The 21,534-nt window shown below is 41.3% G+C and overlaps 1 protein-coding gene across 16 annotated transcripts in view; it reads right to left on the bottom strand.

Annotated features, from left to right (window-relative positions):
* CPLANE1 (ciliogenesis and planar polarity effector complex subunit 1) overlaps positions 1 to 21,032 on the bottom strand; it is a 142,857-nt gene extending 121,825 nt beyond the window's left edge. For 12 of the 16 annotated variants that reach the window (XM_057302306.2, XM_008955980.5, XM_063604498.1 and 9 more), the window contains exons 1-9: positions 20,771 to 21,032; positions 19,139 to 19,266; positions 17,229 to 17,364; positions 16,998 to 17,117; positions 15,927 to 16,159; positions 14,567 to 14,673; positions 11,261 to 11,417; positions 10,403 to 10,506; positions 2,398 to 2,580 (exon numbers count right to left, since the gene is read on the bottom strand). In XM_057302306.2, the coding sequence (XP_057158289.1) occupies positions 2,398 to 2,580; positions 10,403 to 10,506; positions 11,261 to 11,417; positions 14,567 to 14,673; positions 15,927 to 16,159; positions 16,998 to 17,117; positions 17,229 to 17,364; positions 19,139 to 19,219 (1,121 nt within the window). In that variant the 5' untranslated portion in view covers positions 19,220 to 19,266; positions 20,771 to 21,032. Of the gene's footprint in view, positions 1 to 2,397; positions 2,581 to 10,402; positions 10,507 to 11,260; positions 11,418 to 14,566; positions 14,674 to 15,926; positions 16,160 to 16,997; positions 17,118 to 17,228; positions 17,365 to 19,138; positions 19,267 to 20,770 lie in introns of those variants that run through there. The other 4 variants (XM_063604502.1, XM_063604504.1, XM_063604506.1 and 1 more) reach the window with 2 other exon arrangements.
* Positions 21,033 to 21,534: the final 502 nt, after the last annotated feature.

The following is a 21,534-nucleotide window of genomic DNA, read 5'->3' as shown; positions in this document are numbered from 1 at the left end:
AATTATAGGACATACATCTCACAGACTTCTGTAGAACCATTAAAAATAATGCCTAACATGGAAAGATGTAAAAGATATACTGTGAAATCAAAAATGGAAAATAGTAAACAGGATATATCACATTATCTAGTTTTTAAAAAAGAAACTAATATTGCTATTATCATTGTTATATGAATATTTTTAAAATTTGGGGGACAACATACTAAAATGTTAATAATTGTTACCTTTGAAGTATAGGATTACAAGTATTTAATTTTCCACATTATTTAGTTTTGTAACATTTGATTTTTGAGTGCTAAAATAAATAATGAATACTATACTTTCATAATCAGAAAAAAAGCAGTTTGGAAGGCCCCAAATATTAATTTTAAAGGAGAATATGAGAAAATTCTAATGAATTATGAATTAGACCATAACAAGTAAGGAAAAAATACTTTCACTGCAGGAAGTGACACGTTTTTCCATTAGCATTGCCAATTGCTAAAAATTGTCATTTTTGGGAGGCTGAGGCGGGCGGATCACGAGGTCAGGAGTTTGAGACCAGCCCGACCAATACGGTGAAACCCCATCTCTAGTAAAAATACAAAAATTATCTGGGCGTGGTGGCACACGCCTGCAATTCCAGCTACTCAGGAGGCTGAGGCAGAATTTCTTGAACCCGGGAGGTGGTGGTTGCAGTAAGCCGAGATCACACCACTACACTCCAGCCTTGGTAACAGAGTGAGACTCGGTCTCAAAAAAAAAAAAAAAAAAAAAATTAAATGTAATTTTTGCTAAATATAATCAAGGAGGAGGCCGGGCGTGGTGGCTCAAGCCTGTAATCCTAGCACTTTGGGAGGCCGAGGCGGGAGGATCACAAGGTCAGTTCGAGACCATCCTGGCCAACATGTTGAAACCCCGTCTCTAAAAAATTAGCTGGGCGTGGTGGCGGGCGCCTGTAGTCCCAGCTACTGGGGAGGCTGAGGCAGGAGAATGGCGTGAACCCAGGAGGCGGAGCTTGCAGTGAGCCGAGATGGCGCCACCGCACTCCAGCCTGGGGGACAGAGCGAGACTCTGTCTCAAAATAAATAAATAAATAAATAAATAATAAATATAAATATAATCAAGTAAACACCCTACCTCAGTTTCCTTTCTGTAAAGCAAACGGAATAGATTAATTTCAAATGTATTTTCCAACTTTTCTGTCTTGTAAACAGTTATGCATATGTGTCTAGCCACATATAATCAACATCAATAACAACAAATATTTACTGAGCACTAACTTTATGCCAGACAGTGCTGATTTATAATTATGTATTACCTTACTTCATTCTCTAAACCCTAAGACACAATTAGCGTCACACTCCTTTCATAGTAAAAGAAACTGAGGCTTAAAGAATAACCCTTCTGCAAGATGGGAGATCAAAATAAATTTTTAAAAATAAAAAAATTGGAACAGGCTCATGCCTGTACTTCTAGCACTTTGGGAGGCCAAGGCGGGTGGATCACCTGAGGTCAGGAGTTCCAGACCAGCCTGACCAACATGGTGAAACCCCGTCTCTACTAAAAATACAAAATTAGCCAGGCATGGTGGCACATGCCTGTAATACCAGCTACTTAGGAGGCTGAGGCAGGAGAATCGCTTGAACCCGGGAGAGGGGGTTGCAGTGAGCCGAGATCACACCACTGCACTCCAGCCTGGGCAACAAGAGCGAAACTCCGTCTCAAGAAAAAATAAATAAATAAAACTAAGAATGAAAATTTAAAAATTGAAAAAAAAAAAAAGAATAACTAACCCAAAGTCATACAACTAATAAGTAAAAGAACCGGTATGTGAATCTTGATCTGACTCCAAAGCCAAATTGCTACTTCATCTCACAAGTAAAAATTATAATATGACACATGCTATCCAAGTAACAAAATATCACATGTATCCCATAAATATGTAAAATATTGTATATCAATAAAAAAAATTTTAAAACAACAACAAAAATTAAAATACGGCTAAATCCTACAGTTTTCTATCCATTTCCAATAACTTTTTCCCTTTGGGAAAAAAGTAGATAAATCCATATGTCAAGTTAATTTTGAGTTATTAATTTTCTAAGTACTATTATTTTATAACAATAAATGCTATATCATACTTTATTAACTTTTATATCAAAGAAGATAATTTTTTGTGCTATTAAATATTTAAATAACTTATACTTACATAGTCACAATGTCAAATTTTCACCAGGATTAAGCCACAAAAAGAAATAGAAGAAAACTATAAATAAGAAACAGATATTGAGATGACAGACTCAAAGAAAAAGTAAAGACAATTTGAAAGATGAAATTTTTTTTAAATACACAGTAAAAGTAATACAAAACAGAAAAAAAATCTATAAACAAATTAACACAATTCAAATGTCTCACCTATACGTTATTAGTGGATGAAGAGGAATAAATTCTGCTGGGCCAAATTCTATAGAGCAACCAAATGTAATTAATGTTAGCAATTCACCTTGGCAGGTCAATAAAACCAGAGAGCCACGTTTTAACATACAAGCCAGAAAAAGACTATCATGCGTCCAGCTGATATCACCTACCCAGTAGGACCTATAATAAATAAGAGACAACATGTTTAGAAGAGATACTTTACAATGTCTATGACGATTTAAAATGGGCTGTACCAAGCAGAGGTGTGAAAGTTCAAAAAATGAGGGCAAAAGAATGACTAATAGTAGACAATTGCCATACACATTTCATGAATTTTACTTCCTAGAACAAAGGAGTTTGTTCATAAACATCTATTTCAACAATATTCCAATTAGAAATTCATAAGCAATTAAAAAACGAAAATATTCGGCCAGGCACCGTGGCTCAAGCCTGTAATCCCAGCACTTTGGGAGGCCGAGGCAGGCGGATCAACTGAGGTCAGGAGTTCAAGACCAGCCTGGCCAACACCATCTCTACAAAAATACAAATAAGCCAGGCGTGGTGGCGGGTGCCCATAATCCCAGCTACTGGGGAGGCTGAGGCAGGAGAATGGCTTGAACTGGGGAGGCAGAGGTTGCAGTGAGCCGAGATCATACCACTGCACTCCAGTCTGGGACACAGAGAAAAAATATATATATATTCCTAAAGAACTGAGTTTTTTAGTCACTCACATATTAGAATGAATTTTAATCCTAGTAGAGTCTACAATCAAGATCTACTGATAGATTTCAAGGCCACATCTGTCCTCTCTGCAGGCTGTTACAGTCCCTCTCAACAGCAGACTCTCCCTCTTCCCAAAGCTCTAACTGGTACTACTCCTTAACTATTTCGTGATTTTTTAATTTATTTTATTTTTATTTTTTAAAATTTTATATTTTAACCCTTATTCCCTTCTTTTCACAGGTGTTGATATCTGGTGATACTAATGTTTAATGAGAACAAACAGTAGGTCCTCCTCAGAAAATGACAGACACTAAATCAAAAAGACCACTGAACTGAGACTAATACTTTCAAAGTATTATGAATAATATGAATGAGAAATTTACCAAAGAGAAAGGAACTTGTGGAAAGTAAAAGAAAATGAAGAGGCAGGGCTAGATAAACCTAAAAACTCTGAAAATGCATAGAACAGCATGGAAAAGTATTCAGAAAAGGAAGTTAGAAGCTGTAAGAGGAAATTCTCCTACTCTGTAATTTTGCATGGATCCTGGTGGTAGCTCATATGCCATCCCAAATCAACACTTATGTTACTATTGACTCAGATGTACAGGATGCATATGTAGGGACTTGTTTAAAAAACTAGGCTTGGCCAGGCACAGTGGCACAGGCCCATAATCCCAACACTTTGGGAGGCCGAGGCAGGTGGATCACGAGGTCAGGAATTCAAGACCAGCCTGGCCAAGATGATGAAACCCCGTCTCCACTAAAAATACAAAAAAATTAGCCAGGCATGGTGGTGGGCACCTGTAATCCCAGCTACTCGGGAGGCTGAGGCAGAGAAGTGCTTGAACCCGAGAAGCAGAGGTTGCAGTGAGACGAGATCGCACCACTTCACTCCCACCTGGACGACAGAGCAAGACTCCATCTTGGGGGGAAAAAAAAAAAAAAAAAAGACTAGGCTCTCTCGGCCAGGTGCAGTGGCTGACATCTGTAATCACAGTATTTTGGGAGGCCAAGGTGGGAGAACTGCATAAGGTCAGGAGTTCAAGACCAGCCAGGGCAACATAGCAAGACCCCCTGGCTCTACCAAAAAAAAAACAAAAAAACAGTCGTGGTGGCGTGCACCTGTAATCCCAGCTACTTGGGAGGTTGAGGCAGGCAGGGGGATAGCTTGAGGCAGGCAGGGGGATAGCTTGAGCCTAGAAGTTTGAGGCTGCAGTGAGCTATGATCACGCCATTGCACTCCAGCCCAGGTAACAGAACAAGACCTTGTTGCAAAAAAAAAAAAAGAAAGAAAGAAAGACACTCAGCTCAAGATGGCTGACTAGACACAGGTAGCATGTAACTCCTCCATGGAGAGGAACCATGGACTGTCCACTTACTATTAAGTAGTAAGTAAGACTAAGAGTGGGAAAAGGCTCCTGAACACAGGGAAACAGTAAGAGAAAAATCTGCAGGGCTTCATACCCCAAAACAGGCTTTCATAACCTCTGAGTGGGAGAAACCCTCAACCCACTAGGGCTTTGGGCCTGACACATGCAGCTGCCTAAAGAATGCTCAGCGACATTGCTCCAGAAAGGGAAAACACATGGAATCCCACAGGCATCCAAGCCTAGAGCAGCGTCAGAAAGCCTAGATACCAGGGATCTACAGACTTGGCTGCTACTGCACTGCTTCAGGGAGGAAGAGGGGAGACCAGGCACTCTCAGGCACTCCTGGGAGGCTCCCTATCACCCTGCTGTGGGCTGCTGTTGAGACTGAGATGTGAGCAGGCTGCACTTCTCACAGCTTCTTGCCTACACTGCTTGCCTGGGAAGGATACCACCCTCTCTGGTCCCAGGCCCAAGGTACCATTTTGACTGTTTAGAGCTGGGCTACGTCCCACCCTTGGGCTGAGTTTGGGTTGAGGTGGCTGCAGGCACCACCCAACTCAGGGAACAGGGAAGACCAAGCTCTCCGAAGCACACTTAGGAGAATACCCGCCACCCTGCCACAGAGCAGCTATGTCACGGGGGACTAGTCCCCCCAAACCATCACAACTTCCAGTAACTCCAACATGGACTACTTGGGTCCCAGTGAGTTGCTTCACCACTACTACTGCCATCGCCCACACCATACCAGATACCCAGGGGCCTGAGAAACCACTCACACACCTAGACCACCACTCCCACTACTAGTTTCTAAGCATGCCACCTGGAAGCCCAAGAATCAGCCTTCAGGACCCATCAATACCAGGGCCAGTATAAGGTGGTCTAGGGCCTAAAAACAGGCACACTCACCCCACTGCTGCCACTACTAGGGCCTGAAGACTGGCTCAGTTGTTGTCCAAGTCCCTAACAAAACTTCACCATAACCCCAACTAATAACTACACCTTAAGCCACTGAGGAAATCACAGGTGCCACCAACCCTGTGTACTACTGAAGAAGTCATACAAAGATTACACTACTACAAGTATGCAAAATCAAAGCCAAAGTATCCTACTCAATCAACAACATACATACATCTTCAGGAAAAAAATTCTCCTCTATAAAAGCATTTTCAAAAAATTAAAACAAGCAACGGCTGTACCAGATGCACAGACATCAATGGAAGGCCACAGAAAACATAAGAAAAGCAAGGAAATATGACACCACCAAAGGACCACAAAAATTGTCCGGTAATAGATGCCAATCAAAAATAATTCCCCCAAAATGCCAGAGAAATAATTCAAAATACTGATTTTGAAGAAGCTCAATGAGATGCAAGAAAATCTGAAAACCAATACAAAGAAATCGGAAAATCAATATGAATGAGAAATTTACCAAGGAGAAAGATTAAAAAAAAAGAAATTCTGGAAATAAAAAATGAATTGAAGGAAATATAAAATACATTCAAAAGATTCAATAATAGACTACACCAAGCAAAAGAAAGAATCTCAGTCAGACAAAAATAAGAAAAAAAAAAAAGAATGAACAAAGCCTTCAAGAGGTCTGGGAGTACAAAAAGTGAGTGAACTTATAAATTATCAGTATTCCTGAAGGGTAAGAGAGATCAAAAAGTGCCGAAAACCTATTTAAAAGAATAATAAATGAAAACTTCCTAAGTCTAGCAAGAGAGTTAGACATTCAGATACAGGAGGCCCAGTGATCCCCAGGCAAATACATAGCAAAAAGGACTCCACCAGAGGCTATTATATTCAGAATGTGTTAAATCAAAGGGAAAGAAAGAATTTTAAAATTAGCAAAAGAAAAGAGTCCAGTCACCTATAAAAGAAACTCATCAATTTCCTCCAGGTTTTGTAGTTTGTGAGTGTATTATTTCATAATAGTCTTAATAGTCGTTGTTCTGTGGTATCAACTATAATGTTTAGAACTGGAACAATACAAGGATGCCTACTTTTACCACACCTATTCAACATAATGCTAGAAGTCCTAGTCAGAGCAATCAGGCAAGATAAAAAAATAAATAAAAGGCATCCAAATTATCACTCTTCACTGACAATATAATCTTATATCTAGAAAACCCTAAAGACTCCACAAAAACTCTTAGATTTGATAAATGAATATAGTAAGATTTCAGGATACTTTATATTAACAAGATGAATATACAGAAATCAGTAGAAAATACACCAATAACTATGTAGCCAAGGACTGAATCAAGAAGGCAATCCCATTAACATTAGCTACAAAAAATAAAAGAAAATACCTAGCAATATATTTAACCAAGAAGGTAAAAGATCTCTATGAGGAGAACACTGATAAAAGAAATTATAATTATAAAACACTGATAAGAGAAATTGTAGATGACATAAACAAATGGAAAAGCATCTCATGCTTATGGATTAAAAGGCCAATATCATTAAAATGAACATACTGCCCAAATAAATCTACAGATTCAATGCAATCTCTATCAAATTACCAGCGCCATTTTTCACGTAATTAGAAAAAACAATCCTAAAACTCGTATGGAACCAAAAACAAAAGAACAAAGCTGGAGGTATCATATTATCTAATTTCTTTTCTTTTTTTTTTTTTTTTGCAATGGAGTCTCGTTCTGTCACCCAGGCTGGAGAGCAGTGGTACAATTTCGACTCACTGCAACCTCTGCCTCCCAGGTTCAAGCGATTCTCCTGCCTCAGCCTCCTGAGTAGCTGGGATTACAGGCGCACACCATCACACCAGCTAATTTTTGTATTTTTACTAGAGACAGGGTTTCACCATGTTGGTCAGGCTGGTCTCGAACTCCTGACCTCGTGATCCACCCACCTTGGCCTCCCAAAGTGCTGGGATTACAGGCATGAGCCACTGTGCCCAGCATTTTTTTTTTTTTTTTTTTTTGGACAGAGTTTCACTCTTGTTGCCCAGGCTGGAGTGCAACGGTGCAATCTCGGCTCACCACAACCTCCACCACCAGGGTTCAAGTGATTCTCTTGCCTCAGCCTCTTCAGTAGCTGGGATTACAGGCATGCACCACCACACCTGGCTAATTTTACAAAATCCAATTTAGTAGAGACAGGGTTTCTCCATGTTGGTCAGTATGGTCTCCAACTCCCGAACTCAGGTGATGCACCCACCTTGGCCTCCCAAAGTGCGTTAGCCACCATGCCCAGCCTACTAATTTCAAATTATACTACAAGGCTATAGCAGCCAAAACAGCATGGTACTGGTATAAAAACAGCACACAGATAAATGTAACAGAATACAGAACCCAGAAATAAAGCCACATAGCTACAACCAACTGATCTTCAGCAAAGTCGATAAAAATATACACTGGGGAAAGGACAACCTATTCAATAAAAATGGTGCTGGGAAAATTGGATAGACGTGCAGAAGAATGAAACTGGACCCATACCTCTCATCATATACAAAAATTAACTCAAGATGGATTAAAGACCTAAACATAAGGCCTGTAACTAAAAAAATCCTATTAGAAAACCTAGGAAAAACTCTTCTGGACATTGGGCTAGGCAAAGAATTTATGACCACATCCTCAAAAGCAAACACAACAAAAATAGACAAATGAGAATTAATTAACTTAAAAAGCTTCTGCACAGCAAAAGACACAATTGAAGTAAAAAGGCAACCTACAAAATGGGAGAAAATATTTGCACACTATGTGTCTGACAAAGGGCTAATATCTAGGATCTATGAGAAACTAAGACAACTCAACAAGCAAAAAAAAAAGCAACCTCATCAAAAACTGGGCAAAGGACATGAACAGACATTTCTCAAAAGACATACAATCAGCCAATAAACATGAAAAAATGCTCAACATCACTAATCATCAGAGAAATGCAAATTAAAACCACAACGAGATAACATACCAGTCAGAATGGCTATTACTAAAAAGTCAAAAAACAACATGTTGGCAAGTATGCAGAGGAAAGGGAACATGGGAACATGTTTCTCATGGGAACATGAGAAAAGGGAACAAACATGATTGGTGGGAACGCAAATTAGTACAATCATTATGGTATAGAGATTTCTCAAAGAACCAAAATAGGAACTACCATTCAATCTAGTAATCCCACTATTGGGTATATACCCAAAGGGAAAGAAATCATTATATCAAAAAGATACTTGCACTCACACGTTTATCACATCACTATTCACAATAGCAAAGATAGAGAATCAACAGAACCATCTATCAACAAAGGATTGGATAAAGAAAATGTGGTGTGTGTATATATATGTATCATGGAATGCTACTCTGCCATAAAACAAATGAAGTCATGTCTTTTGCAGTAACATGGATGGAACTGGAGGTCATTATCCTAGGTAAAATCACTCAGAAACAGAAAGTCAAATACTACATATTCTAACTTATAAGTAGGGACTAAACAATGGGTACACATGGACATACAGAGTGGAATAATAGGCATTGGAGACTACTAAAAGACGGGAGGGGAGTGAGGGTTGAAAAATTATCTGTTGGGTACAATGTTCACTATTAATACTAAAAGCCCACACTTCACCACTACACAACATATGCATGTAAGAAATATGCACCTATGGCCAGGCACGGTGGCTTACGCCTGTAATCCGAGCACTTTGGGAGGCCAAGGCGAGTGGATCACGAGGTCAGGAGATTGAGACCATCCTGGCTAACACGGTGAAACCCCATCTCTACTAAAAAAAAATACAAAAAAATTATCCGGGCATGGTGACGGGTGCCTTTAATCCCAGCTACGCGGGAGGCTGAGGCAGGAGAATGGCGTGAACCCAGGAGGCAGAGCTTGCAGTTAGCCGAGATCACACCACTGCACTCCAGCCTGGGTGACAGAGTGAGACTCCATCTCAAAAAAAAAAAGCATTTAAGGCCTTCCTTATATAAAGCGACTTTTAGGCTGGGCATGATGGCTCAGGCCTGTAATCCCAGCACTTTAGGAGGCCAAGGTGGGAGGATCACTTAAGGCTGGAAGTTCAAGACCAGCATGGTCAACATAGCAAGACCCTGTCTCTACAAAAAACTTTTAAAAAATTAGCCACATACAGTGACACACACCTGTAGTCCCAGCTACTCAGAAGGATGAGGAAGGAATGACTGTTTGAGCCCGCGAGTTCAACGCTGCAGTGAGCTATGATCACACCACTACACTCCAGCTTGGGCAACAAGTAAGACCCCATCTTTTTTTTTTTTTTTTTTTGAGACAGAGTCTCCCTCTGTCATCCAGGCTGGAGTGCAGTAGTGTGATCTCAGCTCACGGCAACCTCCACCTCCTGGGTTCAAGCAATTCTTATGCCTCAACCTCCCAAGTAGCTGGGACTACAGGCACATGCCACCACACTTGGCTAATTTTTTTTTTTTGTATTTTTTTTAGTAGAGATGGGGTTTCACCATTTTGGCCAGGCTGGTCTCAAACTCCTGACCTCAGGTGATCCACCCACCTCAGCCTCCCAAAGTGCTGGGATTACAGGCGTGAGCCACAGCGCCCAGCCTTTTTTTTTTTTTTTTTTTGAGATAGGGTCTTGCTCTGTTGCTCAGACTGGAGTGCAGTGGCAAGATCATAGCTCACTGCAGCCTCTATCACCCACGTTCAGGTGATACCCCCTAGCTCAGCCTCTCAAGTAGCTGGGACTACAGGTGTCCACCACCATGCTCGGCTAATTTCTTTTTATTTTTTAGTAAAGATGAGGTCTCATTATGTTGCCCAAGCTGGTCTCAAACTCCTGAGCTCAAGTGATCCTCCCACTTTGGTTTCCCAAAGTGCTAGAATTACAGGTGTGAGCTACCACACCTGACAAAGACCCATCTCTTTTAAAAGAAAAAAAGAAAAAAAAAGACAGACAAAAGAGTTCTTACCTAATAAGTGTAGCTGGAACCACGGGACTCTTGTTACTACATCCTTTAAGACTACCACAGAGAGTAACAAAATTCAGTGTGTTTATAAATAATACCTGAGTTGCCTAGAAAGGAAAAAAAAGACAAGAAAACTATTAAAATTATTTTACTGTAACCATTATTTATAATTCTGGTGATACAGAGATCTATTATTATATTAATAAACTATCTAGGGAGTATTTCCTAACTGGCAAGGCAATATTGACCCCTGGTAGCCTTTGCTCTTTTATGTTCTACCTTAACAACATTAGTTACCACAATGCTCTTCTTTCCTCTTTTTCCCTTATTCTTTTTTCATTTCTGAAAGCCAAGTTTTGAAAGTTATGGGATCTAATTTAAAGAACTTTACCAATCCACAATGTCAAATTGGATTAAACACCACCAACTTAAAGAATATAAAGCAGGCTGGGCACAGTGGTTCACACCTGTAATCCCAGCACTTTGGGAGGCTGAGGTGGGAGAACTGCTTGAGCTCAGGAATTCAAGACCAGCCTGGGCAATATGGCAAAACCCCATCTCTACCAAAAAAACACAAAAATTAGCCAGGCACGGTGGTATAAGCCTGTGGTCTCAGCTACTTGGGGGGCTGAGGTGAGAGGATCACTTGAGCCCAGGAGGTCGAGGCTGCAGCAAGCCATGATCGCACAACTGCACTCCAGCCTAGGCAACAGAGAGAGACCCTGTCAAAAAAAAAAAAAAAAAAAAAACCAGAAAGAAAAAAAAAATGGATATAAAGGAGTATTTAGAAAAAGAAAAATCTCAAAACTGGAATAAACTCCTTCTTTTATAGATTACTTTCTAAGACAGATATTTACTGACCTTGGGGTCTTTCTGATTAAGAGTTACTGCCAGGGTAAGGCCATCTCTTGAAAAGGCAGAAATTAGAGCTCCTCTTGACTTTACTGATTCACATTTAGGAATTAAACTGCAGAGATGACAGTCTTGTTGAGCCCAATGAACATGGTATGGCAATGATCTAAAAAAGTAATGAAATAATTGAAAACAAAAGGTATAGTAACTTTTAAATTTATATGTAGTTCATTACAAAAATTAAAGGATCCATCCAAATTCCTACATGTGCACATGTACTTAGGGAATATTTTACAGACTATGTTAATCCATTGTGTTGCTGTAAAGGAATGCCTGAGACTGAGTAATTTATAAAGAAAAGGGGTTGGCTGGGCACGGTAGCTCACACCTGTAATCCCAGCACTTTAGGAGGCAGAGACGGGTGGATCACTTGAGGCCAGGAGTCTGAGACCAGCCTAGCCAACAGGTGAAACCCCGTCTCTGCTAAAAATACAAAATTACCTGGGCATGGTGGAGTGCACCTGTAATCCAAGCTATTCGGGAGGCTGAGGCAGGAGAATTGCTTGAACCCGGGAGGCGGAGGTCGCAGTGAGCCAAGATCACGCCACTGCACTCCAGCCTGGGCGACAGAGTGAGACTCCATATCAAAGAAAAAAAAGAAAGAAAGAAAGAGAAGGGGTTTATTCGGGCTCACGGTTCTGCAGGCTGTGCAAGCATGGCATCAGCATCTCCTCGGATTCTTGTGAGGGCTTCAGGAAGCTTTTAACCACGGCAGAAAGGAAATGGGGAGCAGCATTTTCCCAAGAGAGGGAGCAAGGGAGAGAAGGAGATTCCAGGCTCTTTTAAACAACCAGATCTCCCGTGAACTCAGAGCAAGAACTCATTACTGTAAGCAGAACACCAAGCCATTCATGAGGGATCTGCCGCCTTGACCCAGACATCTCCAACCAGGCCCCACCTCCAACATTCCAACATTAAGGATTATTTTCAACACGAGACTTGGAGGGGACAAACATCCAAACTATATCAGAGACCTTTCAGAAGTCTGTGCACAAAAGAGCACCTGCAGATTAGCTAAATAAATTGAATATCAGAGTTCTGTTAGTAGAGCCATGTTTTTATATGCAACCCCAAATATATTATACCTGCTTCCACTAAAAGTTTGGATAAACGTATTTCTACATAATGCCAAATATTTTTAAAGGAATTTAAAAAGTAGGTCAGGAGTTCGAGACCAGCCTGGCCAATATGGTGAAACCCCATCTCTACTAAAAATACAAAAATTAGCCAGCCGTGGGGGTGCGCACCTGCAGTGTCAGCTACTCGGGAGGCTGAGGCAGAAGAATCGCTTGAACCCGGGAGGCAGAGGTTGCAGTGAGCCGAGATTACGTCACTGCACTCCAGCCTGGGCAACAGAGTGAGACTCTGTCTCAAAAAAAATAATAAAATAAAAAATAAAATGTAGAGAAGGCCAGGCATGGTGGCTAATGCCTGTAATCCCAGCACTTTGGGAGGCCAAGGCGGGCAGATCATTTGAGGTCAGGGGTTCGAGACCAGTCTGGCCAACATGGCGAAACCCCATCTTTACTAAAAATACAAAAAATTAGCTGGGTGTGTTGGCGCACGCCCATAATCCCAGCTACTCGGGAGGCTGAGACAGGAGAATCGCTTGAACCTGGGAGGCAGAAGTTGCAGTGAGCCAAGATTGCACCACCACACTCCAACCTGGGAGACAGAGCAAGACTCTATCTCAAAAATAAATAGATAGATAGATAGATAGATAGATAGGTAGATAGACAGAAAGAAGAGGGAAACTTTGGGGATAGTATCAATGTTCTATAATTGATCCAAGTGATATATATATTTCAAACAATTGTATATATTTTTCAAAGTCTATCTAGTTGTACACTTAAGACTTGTTCATCTTATTTTATTTATTTATTTATTTTCCAGACAGGGTCTCACTCTGTCACCCAGGCTGGAGTGCAGTGGCACGATTTGAACTCACTGCAACCTGGACCTCCTGGGCTTCAGTGATTCTCCCACCTCAGCCTCCCAAGCAGCTGGGACTATAGGCATGCGCCACCATGCTCAGCTAATTTTTTTTATATTTTGTGTAGAGATGGGATTTTGCCATGTTGTCCAGGCTGGTCTTGAACTCCTGGGCTCAAGTGATCCTCCTGCCTCGGCCTCCCAGAGTGCTGGGATTACAGGCATCCACCACTACACTCAGCCAAGATTTGTTCATTTTACTTCATGTAAGTTATATCTTAATATAAAATATAAAAATAAAACAAACAGAAAAATAAAAATAAAAATCACACCATTTTACTCAATCTTACTTAGGCATTGTAAGAAAATAATGCATATTTTCAGCTGGGTGAGGTGGCTCATGCCTGTAATTCCAGCACTTTGGGAGGCTGAGGCAGGCGGATCACAAGGTCAGTAGTTCAAGACCAGCCTGACTAACATGGTGAAACCCCGTCTCTACTAAAAATACAAAAAGTTAGCCAGGCCTGGTGGCGGGCACCTGTAGTCCCAGCTACTCGGGAGGTTGAGGCAGGAGAATCACTTGAACCCGGGAGGCGGAGGTTACAGTGAGCCAAGATTGCACCACTGCACTCCAGCCTGGGCGACAGAGCAAGACTCCATCTCAAAAAAAAAAAATGCATATTTTCTATTTTATTAGGCTTTTTAGAATAAAACTATTTTTAAATAAAAGAACACTTAAGCATTTAAAAGGTACAATAGGAAATCAAAAGTTATGTCCCTTTTAAATTTCAACTGAATTCTTTTCCAAAATAGTTACTTTTATAGTCTTAGACAAGTAAAACCATAGCTTGTCTTATCTTTTACAAATTCTCACTTCAAAGAAGAGAAACAAGACAAAACAAGATAAACTTTCTGGATTAAACATTTAGAAATAAGAGGGGAAGAAATGATTTGTAAAGCCTCAGAACTTGAAACTCACAATAACATTTACAAATTTTATTACATGTATATGGATCAAAAGATAATAATGTTTAAAAAGGGATAGAAAATATGGGGCCGGGTATGATGCCTCATGCCTGTAATCCCAGCACTTTGGGAGGCCAAGGCAGGAGGACTGCTTGAGCTCAGGAGTGCAAGAACTTGTCTGTTAAAAAAAAAAAAAAAAATTAGCCAGGCATGGTGGCACAAACCTGTAGTCACAGGTACTCAGGAGGCTGAGCTATGATTGTGCCACTACCCTCCAGTCTGGGTGACACAGCAAGTCCCTGCCTCCAAAAGAAAAAAAAATCAGTAAGAAAAGGAAGAAGAAAACATTTACCTCACCTTACAGATGTAAATACATTCTCATGCCACCGAATTGCTAGAAATGTTAACTTCAGGCATTCCCCAGAATAAAAAGTAAATGAACACAGGCAGCAGTCTCCAAATAACTGTAGATAAATTTAATATACTTTAGTATAAAATTAATCTGAAAATAAATCAAGATACTAAAATACATATATATATTACTCATCATAAACCAGTAAAAAATATTGAGATCTTGCTTATACTTTTTATCCTTAACATTAAGCTTAAGACTAAGTAATTTTTTTCTGAGCCAGAGGCAGGTCTCAAATGGGTAATCAGGTTGTAGTTTATGCTCTTAAGAAAATACTGACATTTATTGTGACTATAACTGAAAATATTCTTACATATTTATTTTTCTCTTTTTATACTTTTATACTATTTAAATTAGCACACCACCCTGAGAGTGGGGAGAGGGGACAATAAAACTTCAAAGTGAAATTTCTAACAAGAGTGGTTTGGATAATAAAATGCTGGTCCACACATACGAAGAATACCAAGCAGATATTTTAAATACATTTTGGTTTTTTAAGTTCATGAATCTGTTATTTCCCAGTTAAATCGCATATTTAGTATCATCAATTCTAGCTTGTTAAATTACCAAACAAGCTCTCTCTATATATATAATATATAAAAAATATATATACATATATAATATATAATATATAAAAATATATAATATACATATATTGTATATAATATATAATATGCATATAATATATATAATATATACATGTAATATATACATATATAATATACCATATAATATATAATATATACGATATATATTATATACGTGTATATATATTATATATTATACTTTTTTTTTTTTGAGACAGAGTTTCACTCTCGTTGCCCAGGCTGGAGTGTAATGGCATGATCTCGGCTCACTGCAACCTCCGCCTCCCAGGTTCAATCGATTCTCCTGCCTCAGCTTCCTGAGTAGCTGGGATTACAGGCATGCACCACCATGCCCAGTTAATTTTGTAGTTTTAGCAGAGACGGGGTTTCTCCATGTTGGTCAGGCTGGTCTTGAACTCTCGACCTCAGGTGATCCACCCGCCTCAGCCTCCCAAAGTGCTGGGAATACAGGCGTGAGCCACCGCGCCCGGCATAACAAGCTATATTTTTAAATCAAGGATAGAGAAAAGGAGTTCTAAGTTAAAACTACTTTTAATAAACACTTTTTAAAAATGTGACCCAAGAAATATAAAAATATCTTTTCCATACAAGAATTTCACAATTACTATGAAAATTTATGGTGACTAAAGATATATAGTTATACCATCACACACTCTGCTAATCTGCTTCACAGATAAGAGTCTGAGACTGATTTTACCTCATTTTTTATAAAAACAGCATTCACTACAGCTTCTTTATCTTCGGTGGAAGGCAAGAGAACTGCTTCTTCAGGTATGACCTGGGACCACCGACCCGCCAATGAAAGGCTTTTAGAAGATAAGATATTCTTTAATTCCAAATATTCCCAAAGAAATATGCATCCAGAAGGTGTTATGAGCACAATTCTTTTCCCATTTCCAGATACATACAAGTACAGTCTCAAAGAGCTTGCTAAAAAAGTAACAAAAAAAGTAATTAAGCCTCTGAAGTCTGAATTCCCCCCAATAAAGTACATAATTTATGTATTCTTACAATAAAAAAAAAACAAATAATGTTACCATTCAGGATGTCAAAACTAAGGCACTAGCAAAAAATACAATCCAGGCACGGCAGCTCATGCCTGTAATCCCAGCACTTTGGCAGGCTTAAGGAGACGGATCGCTTTAGCCCAAAAGGTCAAAGCTGCAGTGAGCTATGATCATGCCACTATACTTCAGCCTGAGTGACAGAACAAGATCCTGTCTCTAAAAAAGAAAAAAAAGGCTGGGTGGATCACGAGGTCAGGAGATCAAGACCATCCTGGCTAACACGGTGAAACCCCGTCTCTACTAAAAATACAAAAAAATTAGCCGGGCATGGTGGCTGGCGCCTGTAGTCCCAGCTACTCGGGAGGCTGAGGCAGGAGAATGGCGTGGACCCCGGAGGCGAGTGAGCTGAGATCCCACCACTGCACTCCAGCCTGGGCGACAGAGCGAGACTCCGTCTCAAAAAAAAGAAAAAAAAAAGTACAAAAATAGCAACATTTATCAAGTATATATTATGTGATATTAGAAACCTATTATTATCACAGAAATGTTAGGCATGCCAGAATTTTCTTCTTCAAGTTGAGTCTCAGTATCACAGATAAACATAACCAAAACTATATATATATATATATATACACACACACTCAGATATACATATGCACATACACAGAAATACATTTTCAAGACAGTAACAGAAAAATGTTTCATCCTCTTTTCCTATTTTTCCTAGTTAAACCAACTTAAACAAATAAAAAAATTCCCACCGACTGTAGCTTTGATCATTTCCTTAGGCTTTTCAGTTATTGGTATAGTTCTCAAACAATCTTGATCTTTGTTCCAAAGGAAAAGCTCTCCTGTAGTTAGTACCCCAGCCAGCCAGGCATCTGTTTCCAAAAATGAAATGCAATACTTACAATCTAGTATTTCCTTTAACATCACCCTAAGTTATTAAAAAATATAGTTTTAGCCATTTGAAAATATCAGTACTACTTAACCATTACTGGACGTTGTTAGGACAATAACATCCTTCAAGAAAGGCTGCAGACTAGGAATTTTCTTCTTTATCTTTCCTGATAGCAAATTAATTTCATTTATGAATTTATCATCCAAAAGAAAAACGGCTTCTTTTTCCTAAGAGAAGAAACATGTGAAGGACTCAAGAGGTGCCAGAAATTAATTCAACTTACTGCCTAAATAAATTATCCCAGAAATCAAAGCGACATTTAAGAAAGATTATCCATTTGTACCACAAATCATAAAATGAACATTAAGCTTAATACTCTATAGTAACCTGAACATTTTGAATTGTTTTAAAATACGTCGTTAGAATTAATAGGTAAGGCTACCTAGTAGTTGTATTTCAATTTCTTTGAAGTTTAAAATTATAGGAGTGTCCTATAATTCTGCTAGCCAAAACTGGCTTATCTACTTTTTAATCTTTTTTTTTTTTTTTTTTTTTAAGAGCTGAGGTCTCACTTTGTTGCCCAGCCTTAAGTGGAGTAGATATTTACAGGCACTATCCCACTACTAATAAGCATGAGAGTTTTGACCTGGCCCATTTCTGACCTGGACCAGTTCACCATTCTTAGGCAACCTGGTGGTTACCCCAGCCCCTTGATCTCGGGAGGTCATCATATTGATACCGAATTTAGTGCAGACACCTAATCGGTATAGCACACTGCAGCCCAGAACTCCTGGGCTCAAGCGATCCTCTTGCCTTAGCCTCCCGAGTAGCTGGGACCACAGGTGCATACCACTGAACCTGACTCTCATCAATTTTAACAGTAGTATGAGCAAGTTTTTAAATTATTTACTTAGATTAAAATAGATATAGCTTCTGAAATTCATAAATCCCTGACTCTGCTCATTTTTTATTACCTAGAAAAAGTAGGCTGTTTTGAGTTAACTTTGTTTTCATATATTCTAAGGCAGTGATTTTCAAGGTATAACTGAGTCAGCAGCATCAGCAACACCTCAGAAGTGAGGAGTTCAAGACCAGCCTGACCAACATGGTGAAACCCCTAGCCTCTACTAAAAATATAAAAATTAGCTGGGCATGGTGGCATGCGTCTGTAATCCCAGCTATTCAGGAGGCTGAGGCAAGACAATCGCTTGAACCTGGGAGGCTGAGGTTGCAGTGAGCCGAGAGGATGCCATTGCGCTCCAGCCTGGGCAACAGAGCGAGACTCCATCTCAAAAAATAAAAATAAAAAAATACAAAATATCCAACCGTACAGCAGACCTAATTAACTGAAAACTTTGGGAACAGGGCCCAGCAATCTGTGTTTTAACCACCTCTCCAGATAGTTCTGATAGTTTGAGAACTCCTGTTACAGGGGAGTTAGTGGTATAATTTCTCACAGGAAATTTAACACTTTATTTCAATAATCATCACAAATAAAGTAGGGTTGCCTACTTTCCCTAAGTGGGGAATCTATGCCATATATTATGAATGGCATTCCTGGATTACTAACGTATTGTGGCCCATTTCTTCCATCCTAGTTTCCAAGAACACTTCATAGCACAATCATGAAAACCACAATAGGAGGAAACACTCCATTAACTGTTCCAGTAAAGGAAAGCTCAGGACATTAAATATTCCCTTTTGATATATGCCATCTCAACTTAACTTAAACTTGACTTAAACATAATATGAAAAAAATAGTTTAAGTAAAAATCTTCTAAATAAACCACTTAACATTCTGGAAAAGCTAACTTGCTCATTATAATAAAAACGAAAACACACAAAACCCTGTTCAGTGTGCAGGTAGGTGATCCTCCTGTAGATCCTCCTCCAGTAGATGATGTTTTATTTATTTAAGATCATAGAACACTCCTATATTATAGGCAAAACACACATATAACATATATAAAACTGGTATTGCATGAATAAAGAAAAACCTACCTTTCCCAACCAGGAGACACGTGGCCATGGTTTTTTCTGCTTAATACCTGTTGATGTCAAGATTTCTAATCTTATCTCCATGTTTGTTAAGCTATCAATGACCAATTAAGTAAAACAGTCCCAAGATTCTGTAAACAATAATAGTAATAAAATATAAATGATGCATAATATTCACTGGGCATTTTTTTTTTTTTTTTTTTTGAGACAGAGTTTCGTTCTGTTGCCCCAGCTGGAGTGCAGTGGTGTGATCTCAGCTCACTGCAACCTCCGCCTCCCGGATTCAAGTGATTCTCCTGCGTTAGCCTCCCGAGTAGCTGGGACTACAAGCGTGTGCCACCACGCCTGGCTAATTTTAAGTAGAGATGGGGTTTCACCATGTTGGCCAGGCTGGTCTCAAACTCCTGACCTCAAGTGATCCATCCACTTCGTCCTCCCAAAGTGCTGGGATAACAGGCACGATCCACTGCGCATGGACCACTGAAGATCTTAACTGACAATTTTCATAAAGTTTTGATTTATATTTTATTTCTGAGTCGAAGTTTTGCTCTTGTAGCCCAGGCTGCGGTGCAGTGGCGCGATCTCGGCTCACTGCAACCTCCGCCTCCCGGGTTCAAGCGATTCTCTTGCCTCAGCCTCCCGAGTAGCTGGGATTACAGGCATGCACCACCACACCGGGCTAATTTTTTTGTATTTTTAGTAGAAACCGGGTTTCACCATGTTGGCCAGGCTGGTCTCGAACAGGGCCCTGACTTTGGGTGATCCGCCCGACTCAGCTTCCCAAAGTGCTGGGATTACAGGCGTGATCCACTGTGCCCGGCCAAATTAGATGGGCTTTTTTTTTTGTTTTTTTAAATAAAGTAGCTTTAAAAGAAAAACTACTCAGAGATGGCACACAAAGATCTATCAAGATGCTAGCTATCAGCCAGCACGGAGGCTGAGATGGGAAGATCGCTTGAGGACAAGAGAGTTCGAGGCTACAGTGAGCTGTGATTGTGCCTGTGAGAGCCACTGCACTCCAGCGTGGGCAACGCAGCGAAGACTCCGGCTCAAAAATAAATAAATAAAATTGCAAATAAAATAAATTCTCACAAAAGGGTTAACCAAATGCCAGAGAAACGCCGGCATTAGAAAAGCATCATTTGCAGCTCCTAATGAAATAAATCCAGTCAATAGTATCAGTGCTGCTAAAATTATTGAGTGAAAAAATACTGGGAACTTTATGCACTGACATGCCCTAAATCCATTAGTCAATCTTAAAATTGCTAAGAGCGAGGAAAATTGACGTTCTATTCCTCCGGATCCTGCTCGAGAAGCTGGGGGGCTCGGGTCCGGTGCCGAGGTGTGGCCCGAGCCTGGCACCGCCCATGCCGGCCGGGTGACCCCGGCCCCTTGGGGCTCCCGCGCTCCGTCAGCAGGCGACGCTGGGAGGCTGGGGTAGGCCCAGAGCGAGGACGGGCCCGGACTGGGTAGTGGGGATGTACCAGGGCCGGGTGCGGCGGGAGACGGCCCGGGAGGCGGGAGGTCGCGGACCTGCCCGACAGAAGAGTAGATGAGGGGAGACCGAGGACGCCCGGGTCCGGGGAGCGTACGAGGAGGCCGGGATCGCGGGGTAAGGAATCCGCGGGCAGTTACCTCCGCCAGGGGCAGGGTCCGGCCAGTCAGGCGCGAGAAGGCTAGGCGAGGCCGACTGCGCGGGGTGAAGACGCCAGGCCGACGGCTGCGGGCCCTACCGCCGGCCCTGACGCGAGCCTGCGTCCTGGCGACGGCGGAGGGCGGGCAGGGGGCGCGGGCGCTGCCACGGCGCCTGCTCAGAGCCGGCCGGGAACGCCGCGGGCGGGTCTCCCCGGTCCTCCGCCCCTCCAGCCCTGCTCTCAGGCCTCCGCCCGGGCCCTCTAAGCTGCCAGCCGCGCCCGCCTCCGGGCTCCTCGCCCCTCCTCCCGCGCGCTCCCCTCCTCAGCGGCCGCCGGACCCCCTCAGTTCACTTCTCCCAGTTAACGCGTTCCTCGGACGCTGCTAGTTTGAGCGCACAGGCATTGGGCGGGGCTTCGCGGGGGAGCCGCTTAATAACCGACCAACATGAAACTCAAGGGCTGCCCCTTCCTAGCGGGGACCCTGCACAGACCCGAAAATAAGGGGTTTTGCTCTGCCCTCCTCAGTTCACGTGGGCACCTTGGAACACTGAAGAAGGCATTTTCCGAACTCACTGTCCTACGGACTTATTCTCCGCACTGTTTTCGCCTCCTTCGCCCTGTTCTCGTGACTGACAGCAGCAGGGGTCACAAGCAGGCAGCCCGAGAGCTCTGCTCACCTGGAAAAGCATTTTTGTGTAGCTTAAATGTGAAGGCCTCAGGCAGTGGCCTGGTGTCCTCCTCCACATGCGCCCATCTTCACTCTTT

The sequence above is a fragment of the Pan paniscus genome, chromosome 4 (assembly GCF_029289425.2).
Source record: "Pan paniscus chromosome 4, NHGRI_mPanPan1-v2.0_pri, whole genome shotgun sequence".
Lineage (NCBI taxonomy): Eukaryota > Metazoa > Chordata > Mammalia > Primates > Hominidae > Pan > Pan paniscus.
This window is presented reverse-complemented; position numbering and strand designations above follow the sequence as displayed.